The 14,741-nt window shown below is 48.2% G+C and overlaps 1 protein-coding gene and 1 long non-coding RNA gene across 2 annotated transcripts in view; both read left to right on the top strand.

The window, feature by feature from the left end:
* Nucleotides 1–2,042: 2,042 nt before the first annotated feature.
* The window catches only part of LOC310835419, a 169,078-nt gene continuing 156,379 nt past the window's right edge, over nt 2,043–14,741 (top strand). The window contains exon 1 of the long non-coding RNA XR_014559658.1: nt 2,043–2,274. This is a non-coding gene — a long non-coding RNA (uncharacterized lncRNA). The remainder of the gene's footprint in view (nt 2,275–14,741) is intronic.
* Nucleotides 5,413–14,741, top strand: part of SWSAP1 (SWIM-type zinc finger 7 associated protein 1) — a 34,763-nt gene continuing 25,434 nt past the window's right edge. Inside the window, exon 1 of the mRNA XM_083719805.1 lies at nt 5,413–5,543. Coding sequence (XP_083575931.1) covers nt 5,436–5,543 — 108 coding nt within the window. The 5' untranslated portion in view covers nt 5,413–5,435. The remainder of the gene's footprint in view (nt 5,544–14,741) is intronic.

Genomic DNA, 14,741 nt, shown 5'->3' on the forward strand with positions numbered 1-14,741 from the left:
CCTCTCTGTAGCTTTTGATGCCATGGTACCTTTCTGGGCAGACTGGCTGGGATGGAACTTGAAGGCATTGTTTTATGGTGCTTCTGGTCATTTTTGGAGTACCGGTTTCAGAAGGTTGTTCTAAGAGACCCTTCTCTGACATCTTGGCCTTGTGTCTAGGGTGTCCCTCAGGGTTCCACCAGGTCCCCCATGTTATCTAACTCCTAAATGGAACTGCTGGAGGGTGTTCATGGGAGGTTTGGTGTCACCAACAGGCTGATGACACTCACTCTCCTTTCCATCTAAATCCAAGGAAGCTGCTCCAGTTCTGAATCAGTGTCTGGACCAGATAAGACTGAACATACAGAAGCTTGATCCTGAAAAGATATTGGTTCACCTGGTCAGTCAAAGAGCTGATCAGGGAGTTCCACTTGTTTTGGAAAAGGTGCCATTCCTCATGAAAACTCAGGCTCACATTTTGGATGCCCTCAGGGATTCATCCCAGAAGTGGACTGCCCAGGTTTTGGTGGTAGCCAGGAATGTTTTTACACAGCTCAGGCTAGCACGCCAGCAGCACCCGTCCCTATAAATGTATGATCTGCCCATGATGACACATTATTTAGTTATATGGACTGACTCATGGGTCGGCAAACTAAGGCCTGCAGGCCAGATCAGGCACAATTGCCTTCTAAATCTGGCCCGCGGATGGTCTGGGAATCGCCGTGTGGATCGCCAGTGCGTACATTCTTTCCCTCTTCCTCTCCCTTACACGGTGGCAACGCCACTCCCTCCCTCCCTCCCTCCTCCTGGCTTCTCCCCGTCCTGCCTAAAGGAGGAAGGGGGCTGGGCTTTGTTGGTGTCAGCCCCTCTTCAGAGCCCTTTCGTGCGCCACTCATCATCCCTTCACCCCACCGCCGCCACCAGCCCCTGCCGCTCGCAAGACACAGGAGCCGCAGTTGGCTGAGCGCCCCTCTTGAGTGGCCACCATTTAAAGCAGCCCCTCTCCGGAGCCCTTTCACGCGCCGCTCATTGCCCCTCATCCATTATTTTTTTGTTTGATCAAAATCTAGTCCAGCCTTCCACAAAGTCTGAGGAAGAGTGGACCAGCCCCCTGCTGAAAAAGTTTGAGGATCCCTGGACTGACTGATCCAAGGTAGCCATTTTAAGAGTTCTGTGTGTTCTGATCTCAGCCAGGAGATCCTGATTCAGTTATAGCCAGAGGGGAGTTATGGCCAGCTGGGAAGCAACACTCAGATCTTCTCTCTTGACTTTTAGAAACTCCATGACCTTCCCTTGTGGGCTAGACCAGACGTGACACCTTTCACAAAATTAGCAACTGTGTTCTTTGAAAAATCAAATAACTGGTGCCTGGACAGCTCCTCCACGCTGGTGCAGGAAGGAAGACATTAATAAAATTTTGCCACAATCCTGATCGTAAGGTGGAGGGCTTGCTCTTTGAGGAGATGCTTGCTCTCTGAATCAGGGAAGTTCAGTGCTCTGCCCTGTGATAGAAAGAGGTGAGTCTTCTAGTTTTCCCCCAATCCTTGGGAGAACTGTAGCACACCCAGCTTTGTTACCTTTCCAAACCTTCTCCCACCAGCTCTTTCTTTCTCCCTAACATGACCTTTGCTCCTCCCTGGTTGTCATAGAGAGGAACCAGTCTTGTCAGCCCTCTGATAAGGTGCAGGTGCTCCACCTTATCCACACCATCTCAATAAATATTTCAGAGCACCCTCCGGGCAGACATTTCCCCCCATTAATCTCCCATCAGCTGAGAGTGGGTACATGAGATGGATCACCTGGGAAGACCATGATTCAATCACTGCCTTCCCAGGGGCTCGCCTTTTAAAGCCAGTCCATCATCCTAGGTGGAGACAGGCAGGGTGGGTTGCTGCCTGCAAATGCCCGGTCAGGTGATTTTGGGTGGGGGTGGTGCTCAGAAGCATGGATTGGGGGGTGGAGGGTAAGCATGGCACAGCAAGACAAGCAAAGAAAACGACCCTCTTCAGATGTTCTCATGCCACCCCTTGGGCATGTGGGTGGCATGAGAACAAATGCATTACAGTGGTACCTTGGGTTACAGACGCTTCAGGTTACAGACTCTTCAGGTTACAGACTCCGCTAACCCAGAAATAGTACCTCGGGTTAAGAACTTTGCTTCAGGATGAGAACAGAAATCATGCTCTGGCAGTGTGGCAGCAGCAGGAGGCCCCTTTAGCTAAAGTGGTACCTCAGGTTAAGAGCAGCTTCAGGTTAAGAACGGACCTCCAGAACGAATTAAGTTCTTAACCCGAAGTACCAATGTACTATCTCTAATGTTGATGTGTGCGTTTCTGCAGAGAGAAGGGTAAGGGGAAGAGAAACGTTTGCATGTATCTCTCTCTGAGCATTTATTTGTGTCTGGTAGTGTGTTATTGTGCCCTTGTCTTGGTCTGGGCAAGGGGCCACTCCACACGTGGCATTCCTCATATGTGGGTGTGAAAGACTGCAGCAAAAACTTGCATCGGTTTGCAGTACATCATCATCTAGGAAGATCATGTATGTGCCTATTTCACTTCGTGTGTGTGTGTGTGTGTGTGTGTGTGCGCGTGTGTGTGTGTGTGTGCTAAGCACCTACAGGTTTTTACCTGCAACAGGGTGAGCCCCAGGTTTTCTATTATTATTATTATTATTATTATTATTATTATTATTATTATTATTTTATTTTGCTACTCTTGGTGAACATCAATAATGTCCCTGTATCTTATCATACACTGGGCAACATAACAATAAGACATTAAGACATTTTTAATGACTGCTGCTTCTCTCCTTCCCATCCTTCCTTTTACCATTGCATGGACTGAGTCTATACTCTGGGTGGACAACTGATGGGTCTTGCTTGCAGTTTTTAAAAAATGATATTTATTCAAAATTTCAAAAAATAAAAGAAAATACAAAAATACAACAACAAAACAAAAAAAAAACAGAAAAAAGAATAAAAAACATAGGTAACAAAGAAAAATACAAATCCAAATTACATCCTTTCGTTTACTTATTTCTTGGACCTCCTGCTTGCATCCCCTAGAATACAAGAGAGCATTGCCCAGTTGATGATGGTGATGACAACAACAACAACTTACCGGTATTACTCATACCCCGCCTGTCTGACTGGGTTGCCCCAGCCACTCTGAACAGCTTCCAACATTATTATTTTTTAAAAAAACTTAGCAAACTTCAAACCTTTACAACTTCCTGATACAGGGTTGCCATCAGATGTCTTTGGAAAGTTGTATAATTATAAGCTGCCTCTCCAATACTGCATCTCTCCCAGAAGTACCAGCAATGGCTTTTACACAGTTCTGTAATTTTGCACACTTAGCTCCCCTTTGTGGACTGGGTCCTGCTCCTGTGTTGACCCATGGACAATTGTAGCATGATCATCTCACATGTGGGTGGGTGTTGGTGTAAAAAGGGATCTCACAGGTGTTTTGTTCCTGCATCCATGAAGAAGAAGAAAATCTTGTAACATGAAGTGACTCTTTTCCTCTGAAGAGACATCTAGTCTCCTTCCTGCCTTCTTCTCTCCCTCTGTTATTTCCAGATTCATTAATCAACCAACCAGAGCTGTAGGCATGCGAAATAGCAACGTCCCAGCTGGCAGAGTGTGGTGAAGCAAATGTGTTGGCTAGCTGCGAACATCTTTGGGCACGTGGAACGTGCATGGTCACCTTTGATCTAAGTGCAATCAATGGGAGTGGCTTGCCTGCAACATGCTCTGTTTGGGGAAATCTGGCAAGCAAGGGGTGAGGAAGCAGGGCTATTTAACAGCTGAAAGGCCAAGCATGGTGGGATATTGATTGTAGGTCCTCCTAGGAGGCTAAGTGTAAAGTTGGTCTGGGCAACCTTAAGGACAACAGAAGAGAAAGCAGACAGATCTATACCTGCCGCTGGAGGACAGAATACACAAGGCAACCTACAGAGGCACCCTGAAAAGAACAGGGCCCAAGTTCTTGCACAACTTCAGTCCCAATAGGGCTTGTTCAGGGAACCTTCCCCACAGGCTGATTAGAGTGGGGTTGACATCTTGGCCTGCCCTATAGTGCCTAGTTCTGCACTGGAGCTGAAATGAGCAGCTGCAAAGATCTGAAAATTGGCCAGGACCTAATATGCCACTATTGGGACTTTTGAAAGGTGACATTTGAAAGGTTTAATGGGAGGTTTAAACTTTAAAACATGAGTTGTTTAGATGGCTGACACCTCTTGACTTTCAACATTAAAACAACAACTATAGAGTACAGGATAGCTGACAGCTTTTGAGATGTTTTGCTTACCTGCCAAAATGGAGAAACGAAAAACAGAGACCAGGAAGTGTAAACCATTCCATTTCCCAGAATAAAAATTCATGTTCAATAACTGAGTGACAAAACTGGAGAAGGTTGCCAAATGTCACATTTTTGCTGGGTTTTCTTGCAGCTTCACCACGTTCCTGATCCTCTGAGTGACTCTGCTCCTACTTCTCTGCTCCTCAAGCTGGTTTCTATGAAGCTTGTTCAGGAGAACTTCCTTAGGTGGCTGGTTGCCCATGCGATGGGCCGGGTCTGTTTGCCTTGCCCCCAATTCACCAGCTCTTAAGGGTGCCTCGCCTCATGGCAAGCCCAGTACACAACTCAGTTGCATCCTCTTCACTTGGCACATGTCCCCTCCCCTTTGCAGGGCCCACCTGCCTGCCTGCCACATACCAGTCAGAAAGAAAACATACTTCTATCTCCGCCACCCCTGCAAAGAAACCCATTTTTGAAAAGAAAACGTTTGCATCCTCCCTGAATTGCCTGCCAGCAGCTGCCAACGCTGCCTCAGCCCACTCCAAATTCAGAGAGGGGGGGAGGCGGCACCCACGTGCCCAGCTAAGTTTCCATCCCTCCTGACATCTCCACTCTCCCCCACCCCCACCCCCGGGGCATTTGGGCTCCTGGGGAAAGTGGCACCAGGCTAGATGGCAGCTGAGCCCAGCCCTTTTCTGGGCTTGAAGTCGCTTTTGGCAAGGGGGGGTCACACCTCCTGTTTCCATGGGGTGCGTTTCCCGCCCCCCCCCCCATGTCTGCCAAGGTAGATTGTGTTTTAAGCTGGGTGGGGTGGTTCTCAGGCATCTCTCTGCGCTCTAGGCCAGGGCTGCGCCTCTGTGTGCGCGCGTCCATCAGGGCGCAGGAGGGCTGGTTTTTTCGCTCCCCCGTTTTTGTACTCCGGGATGTGGGGTCGGGAGCCAGGAAGAGACTAGGATGGGTGGTGTGTTTTCCCCTCCCCTCCCAGAAACATGGAGGTTTCTGGACGAGGGAGGGGAAGCATCGGCAGGGATCGTAGAGAGAGGAGGGAGGAGAAGGAGGTGGGAGGGAGGGAGAGAGGGAAGGAGGAGGGCGTAATCTCCATGCTCACACCAGGATGGGATTCCATCAGAAATCCAGGGCTTTCCTCAGCTGGGAATGGACCGCGGAGAAGAGAAGAGGGTGGAAGAGGCTGAGGCAGCCTTTGGGAAGCTCCCATCAGTATTGGAGAATCCAAAAAAGGAAACGGGGGAAAGACCCACAAGGGTGAGTCGGGGGCTTATGTCTGTCTTGTCTCTTTCTCGGTTTCGATCAGGGCGGAATCTCTGCTTGGAGCCTCCAGATTTCAAGGCAACCCCGATTTGTCTTCTCTCCCCCCCCCCATCGCCCCACGTTTCTGCTCTTGCGTGTTCCAGACTGGACAGGTCTCCTGGTGTATTTCAGCTGCTCCGGGAAGATGGCATTATTGCTAAGGTGTGGCAGGGGGAGAGGAAAGAGGGCTGCTCTGAACTCCCACCCACCCCCCACCCCGCTCCAATTATTTTTTTAACACCTTCGTATTTCCCTCTGTTCCCATGGCTAAATCCTATCCCGTGTGTGTGTTGTGGTGTTGTGCTGCCGCTTTATTAATCCCCCCCCCACCTGACTTTCTTAGCCCCCACTCCCGGGGGGGGGGAGTTAATATTTCCTCCACCAGCTTTCCCAACTGACACTCTTGTGAGAAGAAGGAGAGGGATTGAAATGTCATTTCTGTAACCTGCTTCACGACCATGAAATTGTGGGAGGTATATGTGTATGCATTTTTGTATGAATTTAATTAGGAAGCAAGAATGTACTCCTATTCTTTCTATCTTTAAGAATGGTTTAAAGGTATTCCCAACATTTCCAGTATCTTGATATGAGGTTCTTAATGTTTTTGGATTATTATTTTTTAAAATTACCTTCTCAATTTCTCTATCTAAAGAACGACCCTGGAGGCTTCTGTTGGGCCAAAAGGCCAGACAAAAACATTAAAAATGACAGCAGTGTTGTTCTGTTTTTTTGGTGTGTTTTTTTAAAGAAATGATTGGCTTCATGCTCCTTTGTGAACTTAACAATTTAAAATGCTTTATTTATTTTTATGTTTAAAATGCACTCTTCCTAAATCTACTTATCCATACAGTTTCCCAATGGAATCTCTGGATTTGGGGGGTTGGGGGTTGGGATTACTAAGGAAAAACTGAGTAACAAAAAATACTCTTCTGAAAATCCAGCGCTAGAGATGGCTTGATTTGTCTTGGGAAGATATTGATCTTCAGAAATGTTTGCATTCAAAGTTGCATCTTAAGCCACTTATAGAAAAGCCCTTATTAAAGCCTTAAGGGGGCAGGGAGGCCATATGATATAAGGCAGAAAGAACTGGTCTGGCTTCCTCAAACCTTTCACCTTCCATTTCCTATCACCAGAGCAAAAACATGCCTTCTTTCTGATCGGCAGTCAGTATGCATGTGGGGAGGAGGGAGAGAGGGAGAGAGAGCGAGAGAAGTTAACTAAAGCTTATCCTTCCGCCTGGGGCTATATGGATCCAAGGCTGAGCGAACCCAGTTGCCAGATGGTTCCAGTATCTCCAATTCCCCCTGGATTGCATCTCACGTTGCCTGGTGCAAATGGCCCTCGTCAGATACCAGCGCAACAGACTGGATGTTAGAGGTGTGATCTGGAGTCGTCCATCAATGGGATTCATTGCCAGAGCCTCTAGCATTTCAACCAGGCTCTCAGCAATTCTTAGTGTGGGGTTTGGTTTGGTTTTCAAAGCGGAGTGGGCAGATGGGAGCTGGCCTTGGTGCTGGAATTCAGCGGCACTTGAGGGCTGTAGCAAGCATGCAGCGGAGTAGAAAATAGCTTGGCCTGAATTTAACATGGTCCAGTATTGCTAGGGCTGACCCTGCCATGCATCAGAGTGAAGCAACCCACATCAGGGTGGGGAGGCTGGAGGCTTGAGTCTGAAAGCTGTAGCAAGACTTTTAAAAAGTGTTGGCCCCAGCAGGGAGGCACCATTTGGGGTCCAGTAAGGGATGCGAGTGGCGCTGTGGGTTAAACCACAGAGCCTAGGACTTGCCGATCAGAAGGTCGATGGTTCGAATCCCTGTGATGGGGTTAGCTCCCGTTGCTCAGTCCCTGCTCCTGCCAACCTATCAGTTTGAAATCATGTCAAAAGTGCAAGTAGATAAATAGGTACCACTCCGGCGGGAAGGTAAACGGCGTTTCCGCGCGTTGCTCTGGTTCGCCAGAAGCAGCTTAGTCATGCTTGCCACATGACCCAGAAGCTGTACGCTGACTCCCTTGGCCAATAAAGCGAGATGAGCGCTGCAACCCCAGAGTCAGTCACCACTGGACCTAATGGTCAGGGGTCCCTTTACCTTTACAGGAAGCAAAAGCTCTTGGGCCAACACAGATTGCTGCTTCAACAACCTAAGGAAACTTCAGCCAACAAGCAGAATACTATGAAGGTTTTGCTTTCAGGGTGCCTGGCAACAGAGGTTTGGAAAGTAGGTGGGCTGAAGTGTGTGTTGGGGGGGAGAGGAATAAACAACAAGAGGAAACTATTTACCTTTAGAGAAGCCACAAAACCCACCAGTCCTTATTCCCAAACTTTTCCCACTCCCCATAAAACGTAGACACCTTCCTTCCTCCCCACAGTTCCCTTTTGTTTGTCATCCAAGAAAAGAGAGAAGGCCTGATGCATACAATCATTTTCAGAGATCTGGGTTCCAAACATTTTTTTTGCCTCCATCTCTTCATCTATAGAAGTGGTAGGAATTGTGGGCCATTTACCAGCTGACAGGTGAACATATGGCACACAGAGTAATTTTAAGTCTGTAACATTGTACTGAGGGGCATTTTGCTACATATCTGCATCCCTGATCAGAAATCTGGTGAAGTAAAGGGAGTAGTAAAATTCTCTCCTCCAAATGACTGTATACCATACAGTTCTGTACATACTTGGAAAGCCGTTGTTTTGTAATTGGTGTTCCGTGTTTGGCTAGTGACTGCCTTTGTTAGGGCACTAGATCTAAAAGTGTGGGATAGGTCACACCATGGAGACTCAGTGGGGGTCCTCCCTTAAGTCCAAACCATTGTCTAGCACCGAACAAACCATTGCCTCTGTAAAGGTAAAGGTAAAGGGACCCCTGACCATTAGGTCCAGTTGTGGCCAACTCTGGGGTTGCGGAGCTCATCTTACTTTATTGGCCTAGGGAGCTGGCGTACAGCTTCCAGATCATGTGGCCAGCATGACTAAGCCGCTTCTGGCGAACCAGAGCAACACATGGAAACGCCGTTTACCTTCCCGCCAGAGCGGTACCAATTTATCTACTTGCAGTTTGATGTGCTTTCGAACTGCTAGGTTGGCAGGAGCAGGGACCGAGCAACGGGAGCTCACCCCGTTGTGGGGATTCGAACTGCTGACCTTCTGATTGACAAGTCCTAGGCTCTGTGGTTTAACCCACAGCACCACCCACGTCCCAATTGCCTCTCTCAGCCCCCTCCCCCAATTTTTAGTCCTACAAAGTGTTTGGTGCATAGTACATTGCCTCTGTACTATGCACCAAACACTTTGTAGGACTAAAAATTGGGAGGGGGGGCTGAGAGAGGCAAACCTTGTGCTATTTCTCCTTCCCATCCCCACGTGCTCTTGCTTTTTCCTTTTAGCCTTGGCCTGCATGTCTCCAAGCCCAGATGACATTACAGTGGTACATCGGGTTAAGAGCTTAATTCGGACTTAACCATCAAGGGGTCCTTTACCTTTTTTTAAGATACAGGGCACAGGCCCAAACATTTCTGATAGCACCAGTATTTCCTAGCACGCACTGCCTGAGGAACCCTCACTTTACTTAAAGGTAGGGCTGGTACTCCCAAATGTGTGTGTGTGTGTGTGTGTGTGTGTGTGTGTACATACACCCACCCACCCCCACTATATGGTGTTGGGGTAGTCTTGAAGATCGTGTCGGAGGACTTCACTATCTATGTTGGGAGAGCTCAGAATTTCATGGGCACCAGGACAACAATGAGGTTATCTCAGTGCATTGTGAGCCCAAAATATGTGGCAGATCATCTGCTTAATCTGGTTTTGCTACAGAGTGGTTTCGGAAAGATCCAACAATAGGCTGGGTTCCATCTTACTCAGGTGTCATGGACAAATCCCTCCCTGGAAAGATTTTGATTATGCGGGGCAGTCTCACCCCTGCAATGGGGCGTGGGGGGTGGGGACCTATTAACATATTCTTATGTGTGGCTTGGTGACCTCATACGTAAGAGTGACTTTAAGTAAGATGCAGTTGTTATCAGGTACAGTGGTACTTCAGGTTAAGAACTTAATTCTTTCCGGAGGTCCGTTCTTAACCTGAAACTGTTCTTAACCTGAAGCACCACTTTAGCTAATGGGGTCTCCTGCTGCTGCCGCACCGCCAGAGCACGATTTCTGTTCTCATCCTGAAGCAAAGTTCTTAACCTGAGGTACTATTTCTGGGTTAGCAGAGTCTGTAACTTGAAGCGTCTGTAACCCGAGGTACCACTGTACCAGGTTGTCTCTGCCATCTGTAGTATTCAGGAGGTTCACTGGGATCCTTGCATTTCTGGCATCCCCTATGAGTCAACTGAAGGCTAGGTTGGTTTGCTCTGATGCCCGTCAGTTGAAAGCACAGTGTAAGGAATTCCTGTAAGAGATCAAAGGTGACAGAAAGGCCACTTGGGGTGGAGCGTGAGCCATCTCTTGCCCCAGTCTTCCTCCAACCCTCTGTCCTCTCTTCTCTAACTTTTCTTTGCTGAATTAGGACCATATCTGGAGGTTGTTGTACCAGCCCAAGTAATATCAGATTGTGCTCTTCCACCAGCGAAGCTCCAAGCTGGCATGATGCCACAAGTGATGAAGTTGTGCTAGCATCCTTGCAGTCCTTGTGTCTGATTTCTTGCACTAGTAGGACCGGTCTGTTAGTAAAGAAGCCCTAGTCTAGGTTGATGCTCAGTGTTGGCTGTGGAAGGCCCTGACTGTCTCAGTGTCATAGTGGGAACTCTATAGTGGTACCTCGGGTTAAGTACTTAATTCGTTCCGGAGGTCCGTTCTTAACCTGAAACTCTTCTTAACCTGAAGCACCACTTTAGCTAATGGGGCCTCCCGCTGCTGCCACACTGTCGGAGCACAATTTCTGTTCTTATCCTGAAGCAAAGTTCTTAACCTGAAGCACTATTTCTGGGTTAGCGGAGTCTGTAACCTGAAGGGTATGTAACCTGAAGCGTATGTAACCCGAGGTACCACTCGTGTGTGTGTGTGTGTGTGTGTGTGTGTGTGTGTGTGTGTGTATCAGTCTAAAAGAGACTTGTCTCCTGCACCTGGGCAAGGAAATGGGTCAAAGAGCCACTACAGGTTTTGGAGGTCTGAGCAAAAATGAGGAGAATGTGCTGAGAGAAAATAACATTACACCACAGCTTTGTAATGAGAGCCACTTTTGTCATTTGTGGGGATTGTGTGACTGGTACTGTACAAACGTTGATATCCGCTCCATTCCTCTTGCCCTGAATAAATATGTTTCAGAGTAGTTCCAGTTCTATGATCTGCTAAAAAGCCAAGGAGGAGGAAGGGGAGGCAGAGGGGATCTTCCAGTTTTCATACCTGGAAAACTGGTGATAGTGCAATCCTATACATAATCCTACTCAGAAGTTAGTCTCATTGATTTTGACTGGGATTACTCCCATTTAAGTGGGTATAGGACTGCACCATGAATGGGACAACGGGGGGGGGGGGGGGGCAAACAATCTAGGCACAGATTTGTGCTTTAAAATTCCCTGTCCAAGCTCATGTGCGTGTTTTTTGGTTTTGCTTTAGTTTTGGGCCTCTCACTTTCCCCACAAAATTCCGCTCTTTACCAGTGAATTGGAGCAAAGAGCAATCTACTGAGAACCCCAATTGCAAATTGTTCTGATTCAGCATTAAAGAGCAGGTTTTCCCAGCAAAGCAACGAGGCAAAAAAGGGCACTCAGAAACCAATCAGGAAAGCGTGGAGTTGTGCCTAGGAAGCACAGGGCAAAAGGTCTGTGTGGATGAGCCCTAACTTCCAACAGACTACATGTTGGAAATGCAAGGAAGCCCAGGGCAAGGAGCTTGCGCAATCAGCTCAGGATATTGCTGTAGCATTTGTTTATGCTGTTATTTTTAATTGTAAGCTGTGTTAGGTGGCTTGACAGAATATAAATGCAATAAATAGAACCATAGAGTTGGAAGGGAGCTTGGGGATTATCTTGTCCAGCCCCCTGCAGTGCAGGAATATGCAGCTGTCCCATATGGGGATCGAACCTGCAACCTTGGTATTATCAGAACCACAGCCTAACCAACTGAGCCATCCAGTGGGATAATAAATAAATGTGCCAGATACTCCAGCTTCACACCCCAAAGTCAACGAAAATGTGTGTGTCAGTCCATCAAGCCCAAATGGATGGAAAAACCAATGGATGAATGGGCAGTTGATAAAACTAGAATTAAGCGTTCATCCTTTCAGCTGTTATATATAGCTATAAATGGGAATTAAGAAGGAAAGACAGGGCTCATTCACACTTCCACTTTGCCCCAACACTTTCCACGGGGAAACCCAATGTTTATCATTGAATCAGAGCAAACATCAGTTGTGTTTTCTCTAGATTGCTGCTTGCTCCTATTTAGCGCTAAAGAGTGGGTTTTCTGGGGGGAAGCAGCTGGGCAAAGGGAAAACCTCTCAGACCCAAGCTGAAGTGTGGATAATAGTAATAGTAATAGTAATAGTAATAGTAATAGTAATAGTAGTAATAATAATAATAATAATAATAATAATAATAATAATAATAATAATTTATTATTTATACCCTGCCTATCTGGCTGGGTTTCCCCAGCCACTCTGGATGGCTCATATCAACATGCTAATATCACCTACACAGCAGGCAGGTGCCATTATTAGCACCTATAATAATAATAATAATAATAATAATAATAATAATAATAATAATATATTTATTCGCCGCCCATCTGGCTGGGTTTCCCCAGCCACTCTGGACAGCTCCCAAAAGAATATTAAAAACACAATAAAACATCAAACATTAAAAACTTCCCTAAACAGGGCTGCCTTCAGATGTCTTCTAAAAGTCAGATAGTTGTTTATTTCCTTGACATCTGATGGGAGGGTGTTCCACAGGGTGGGTGCCACTACCGAGAAGGCCCTCTGCCTGGTTCCCTGTAACCTCACTTCTCGCAGTGAGGGAACCACAAGAAGGCCCTCGGAGCTGGACCACAGTGTCTGGGCAGAACAATGGGGGTGGAGATGCTCCTTCAGGTATACTGGTCCAAGGCTGTTTAGGACTTTAAAGGCCAGCACCAACACTTTGAATTGTGCTCGGAAATATACTGGGAGCCAATGTAGGTCTTTCAGGACCGGTGTTTTATGGTCTCAGCAGCCACTCCTAGTCACCAGTCCAGCTGCCCGCAGAGCATTTCTCAACAACTAGGCTAATGCTAGGAATACACATTAGGTCTGGAGATCCAGGTCTCCTTTCAGCAGCTGTACATCAGCAGAGAGAGAGGACCACTTGTTGTGGAGAAGCAGCTGGCAGGAGGAACTTAACCCTGCCCCCACCTGCTGCTTTTCCCTTGCAGGCTCATCCATAACCAGTGACTTCTGAGTAAGGGAAAGGGACAAGGTGCAAATGGTTGCAGTGGGTGGAGAAAGGACTAAGCCTCTTTCGTCTACACTTGTGTTAAACCTCCCCTGCCCCTTGGTAAGAACATGGGTCCCAACCCTTGACCTGTGGCTGAACATGTAAGTTAAAGGTAAAGGTAAAGGGACCCCTGACCACTAGGTCCAGTCGTGACCAACTCTGGGGTTGTGGCGCTCATCTCGCTTTATTGGCCGAGGGAGCCAGCGTACAGCTTCCGGGTCATGTGGCCAGCATGACTAAGCCGCTTCTGGCGAACCAGAGTAGTGCACGGAAACGCTGTTTACCTTCCCGCCAGAGCGGTACCTATTTATCTACTTGCACTTTCAAACTGCAAGGTTGGCAGGAGCAGGGACCGATCAAGGGGAGCTCACCCCGTCACAGGGATTCGAACCGCCGACCTTCTGATTGGCAAGCCCTAGGCTCTGTGGTTTAACCCACAGCGCCACCCGTGTCCCAGCTGAACATGTAGTTATCTCATAATGCTGCAATCCTGTGCACTCACACTTGAGAGTAAAGTCCCACTGAAATGAGTGGGACTTACTCCTTGATACGTTGGTGCAACACAGGGCCAAAGCAACTGTGACTCAGGAAGTACCTGGTGCAGTGTCAGAGCTTGGAGTCTCAAATTTCAGCGGTGCCCTGTCTGACACCAAAATTTGGTGCTCCCTGCCTCTCGTGATGCATTCTAAATAATAGTTGCAGCATCCTCTACAGCAGGGGTGTCCAACTGGTCGAGTTTTCGTTGTGAGGCAGATAGTTTTATTAGCGATTTTATTGGGGAGTGACTTTTCCCCTTTCCCCTTTCCTCAGTTTACCTGAACCCCCTAAAAAGGGCCTTTCCCCCCTAAAAAAAGCTCAGCAACTTTGACCTGAACCCCAGCATCCCCAGGGCTCTGTGCCCAGTTGAACTGGTTGTGCTCCTCTAAATTTGCTTCTTCCTGGTGTGGCCTTCAGCAAGCCACAGTCTCTCAGTCTCAGCCCTCCATCTGCAATATGGGTAGTAGTGGGGGTTTTTTTTTCAGCTGGAGGATGCCAGAGTGCAGTTCTGGCACCTCTCAGGCGGACGCCATTGCGGGCCGGTGCTCCCCCTGCCCGCTTCTGACCTTGACATACTTCTGAGAAGCCCAAAACAAGCTTTCCAAGTCAATATGGAAGCTGGCCAGTCTTTTCAAGGCCAAATGAAAGCTGACCAGTGTGTACAAGTCTACAGTTCTTTTTGGCTCTGTGTCTCCACTTAGCTCCTAGCTGCTCCTAGCCATAATTGGTCAAGCTATGGGGCAGAGCCAATTTGTATTTCCTTTTCTTCAATTTGTCTCTGTGCTGGTCCCGGGGGGGGGAGTCCGGTCCTGGGTCGAGGGTCTGGAGGCTGTCCGTCAAGGGCGAAGCAGGGTCCAAGGCAAGGAGCCGGGCATGGTCAGGAACTCCGGAAGAGCAGGCCAGGGTGCTGGCAGGAACAGGTTTCCAACGATGTTGCTCCTGCAATCTGGGACTGGGCTGACTGGCCTTTACCTCCTCTGAGGCCTAGGGCGGCCCCGAACCTCAGGTGACTCGCCTTTCCTGGCCTTCAGGCAAGCACTCCTCCTGAGAGAACTTAGTTCCCTCCACCTCTCTGCCCTGAGCCTCTGCAGCTCTGGAGAGGCTGGAGGGTTACTGGACCCAGAGGCAACCTCACCTTCCCCTGACAGGGCTGGGAGAGGAGCACCTGTAGGCAATGGGTCCTCGATCACCTCTGGAGCCATAGTGGATTCA

Source organism: Podarcis gaigeae (assembly GCF_964106915.1).
Source record: "Podarcis gaigeae genome assembly, chromosome: 17".
NCBI classification, from domain to species: domain Eukaryota; kingdom Metazoa; phylum Chordata; class Lepidosauria; order Squamata; family Lacertidae; genus Podarcis; species Podarcis gaigeae.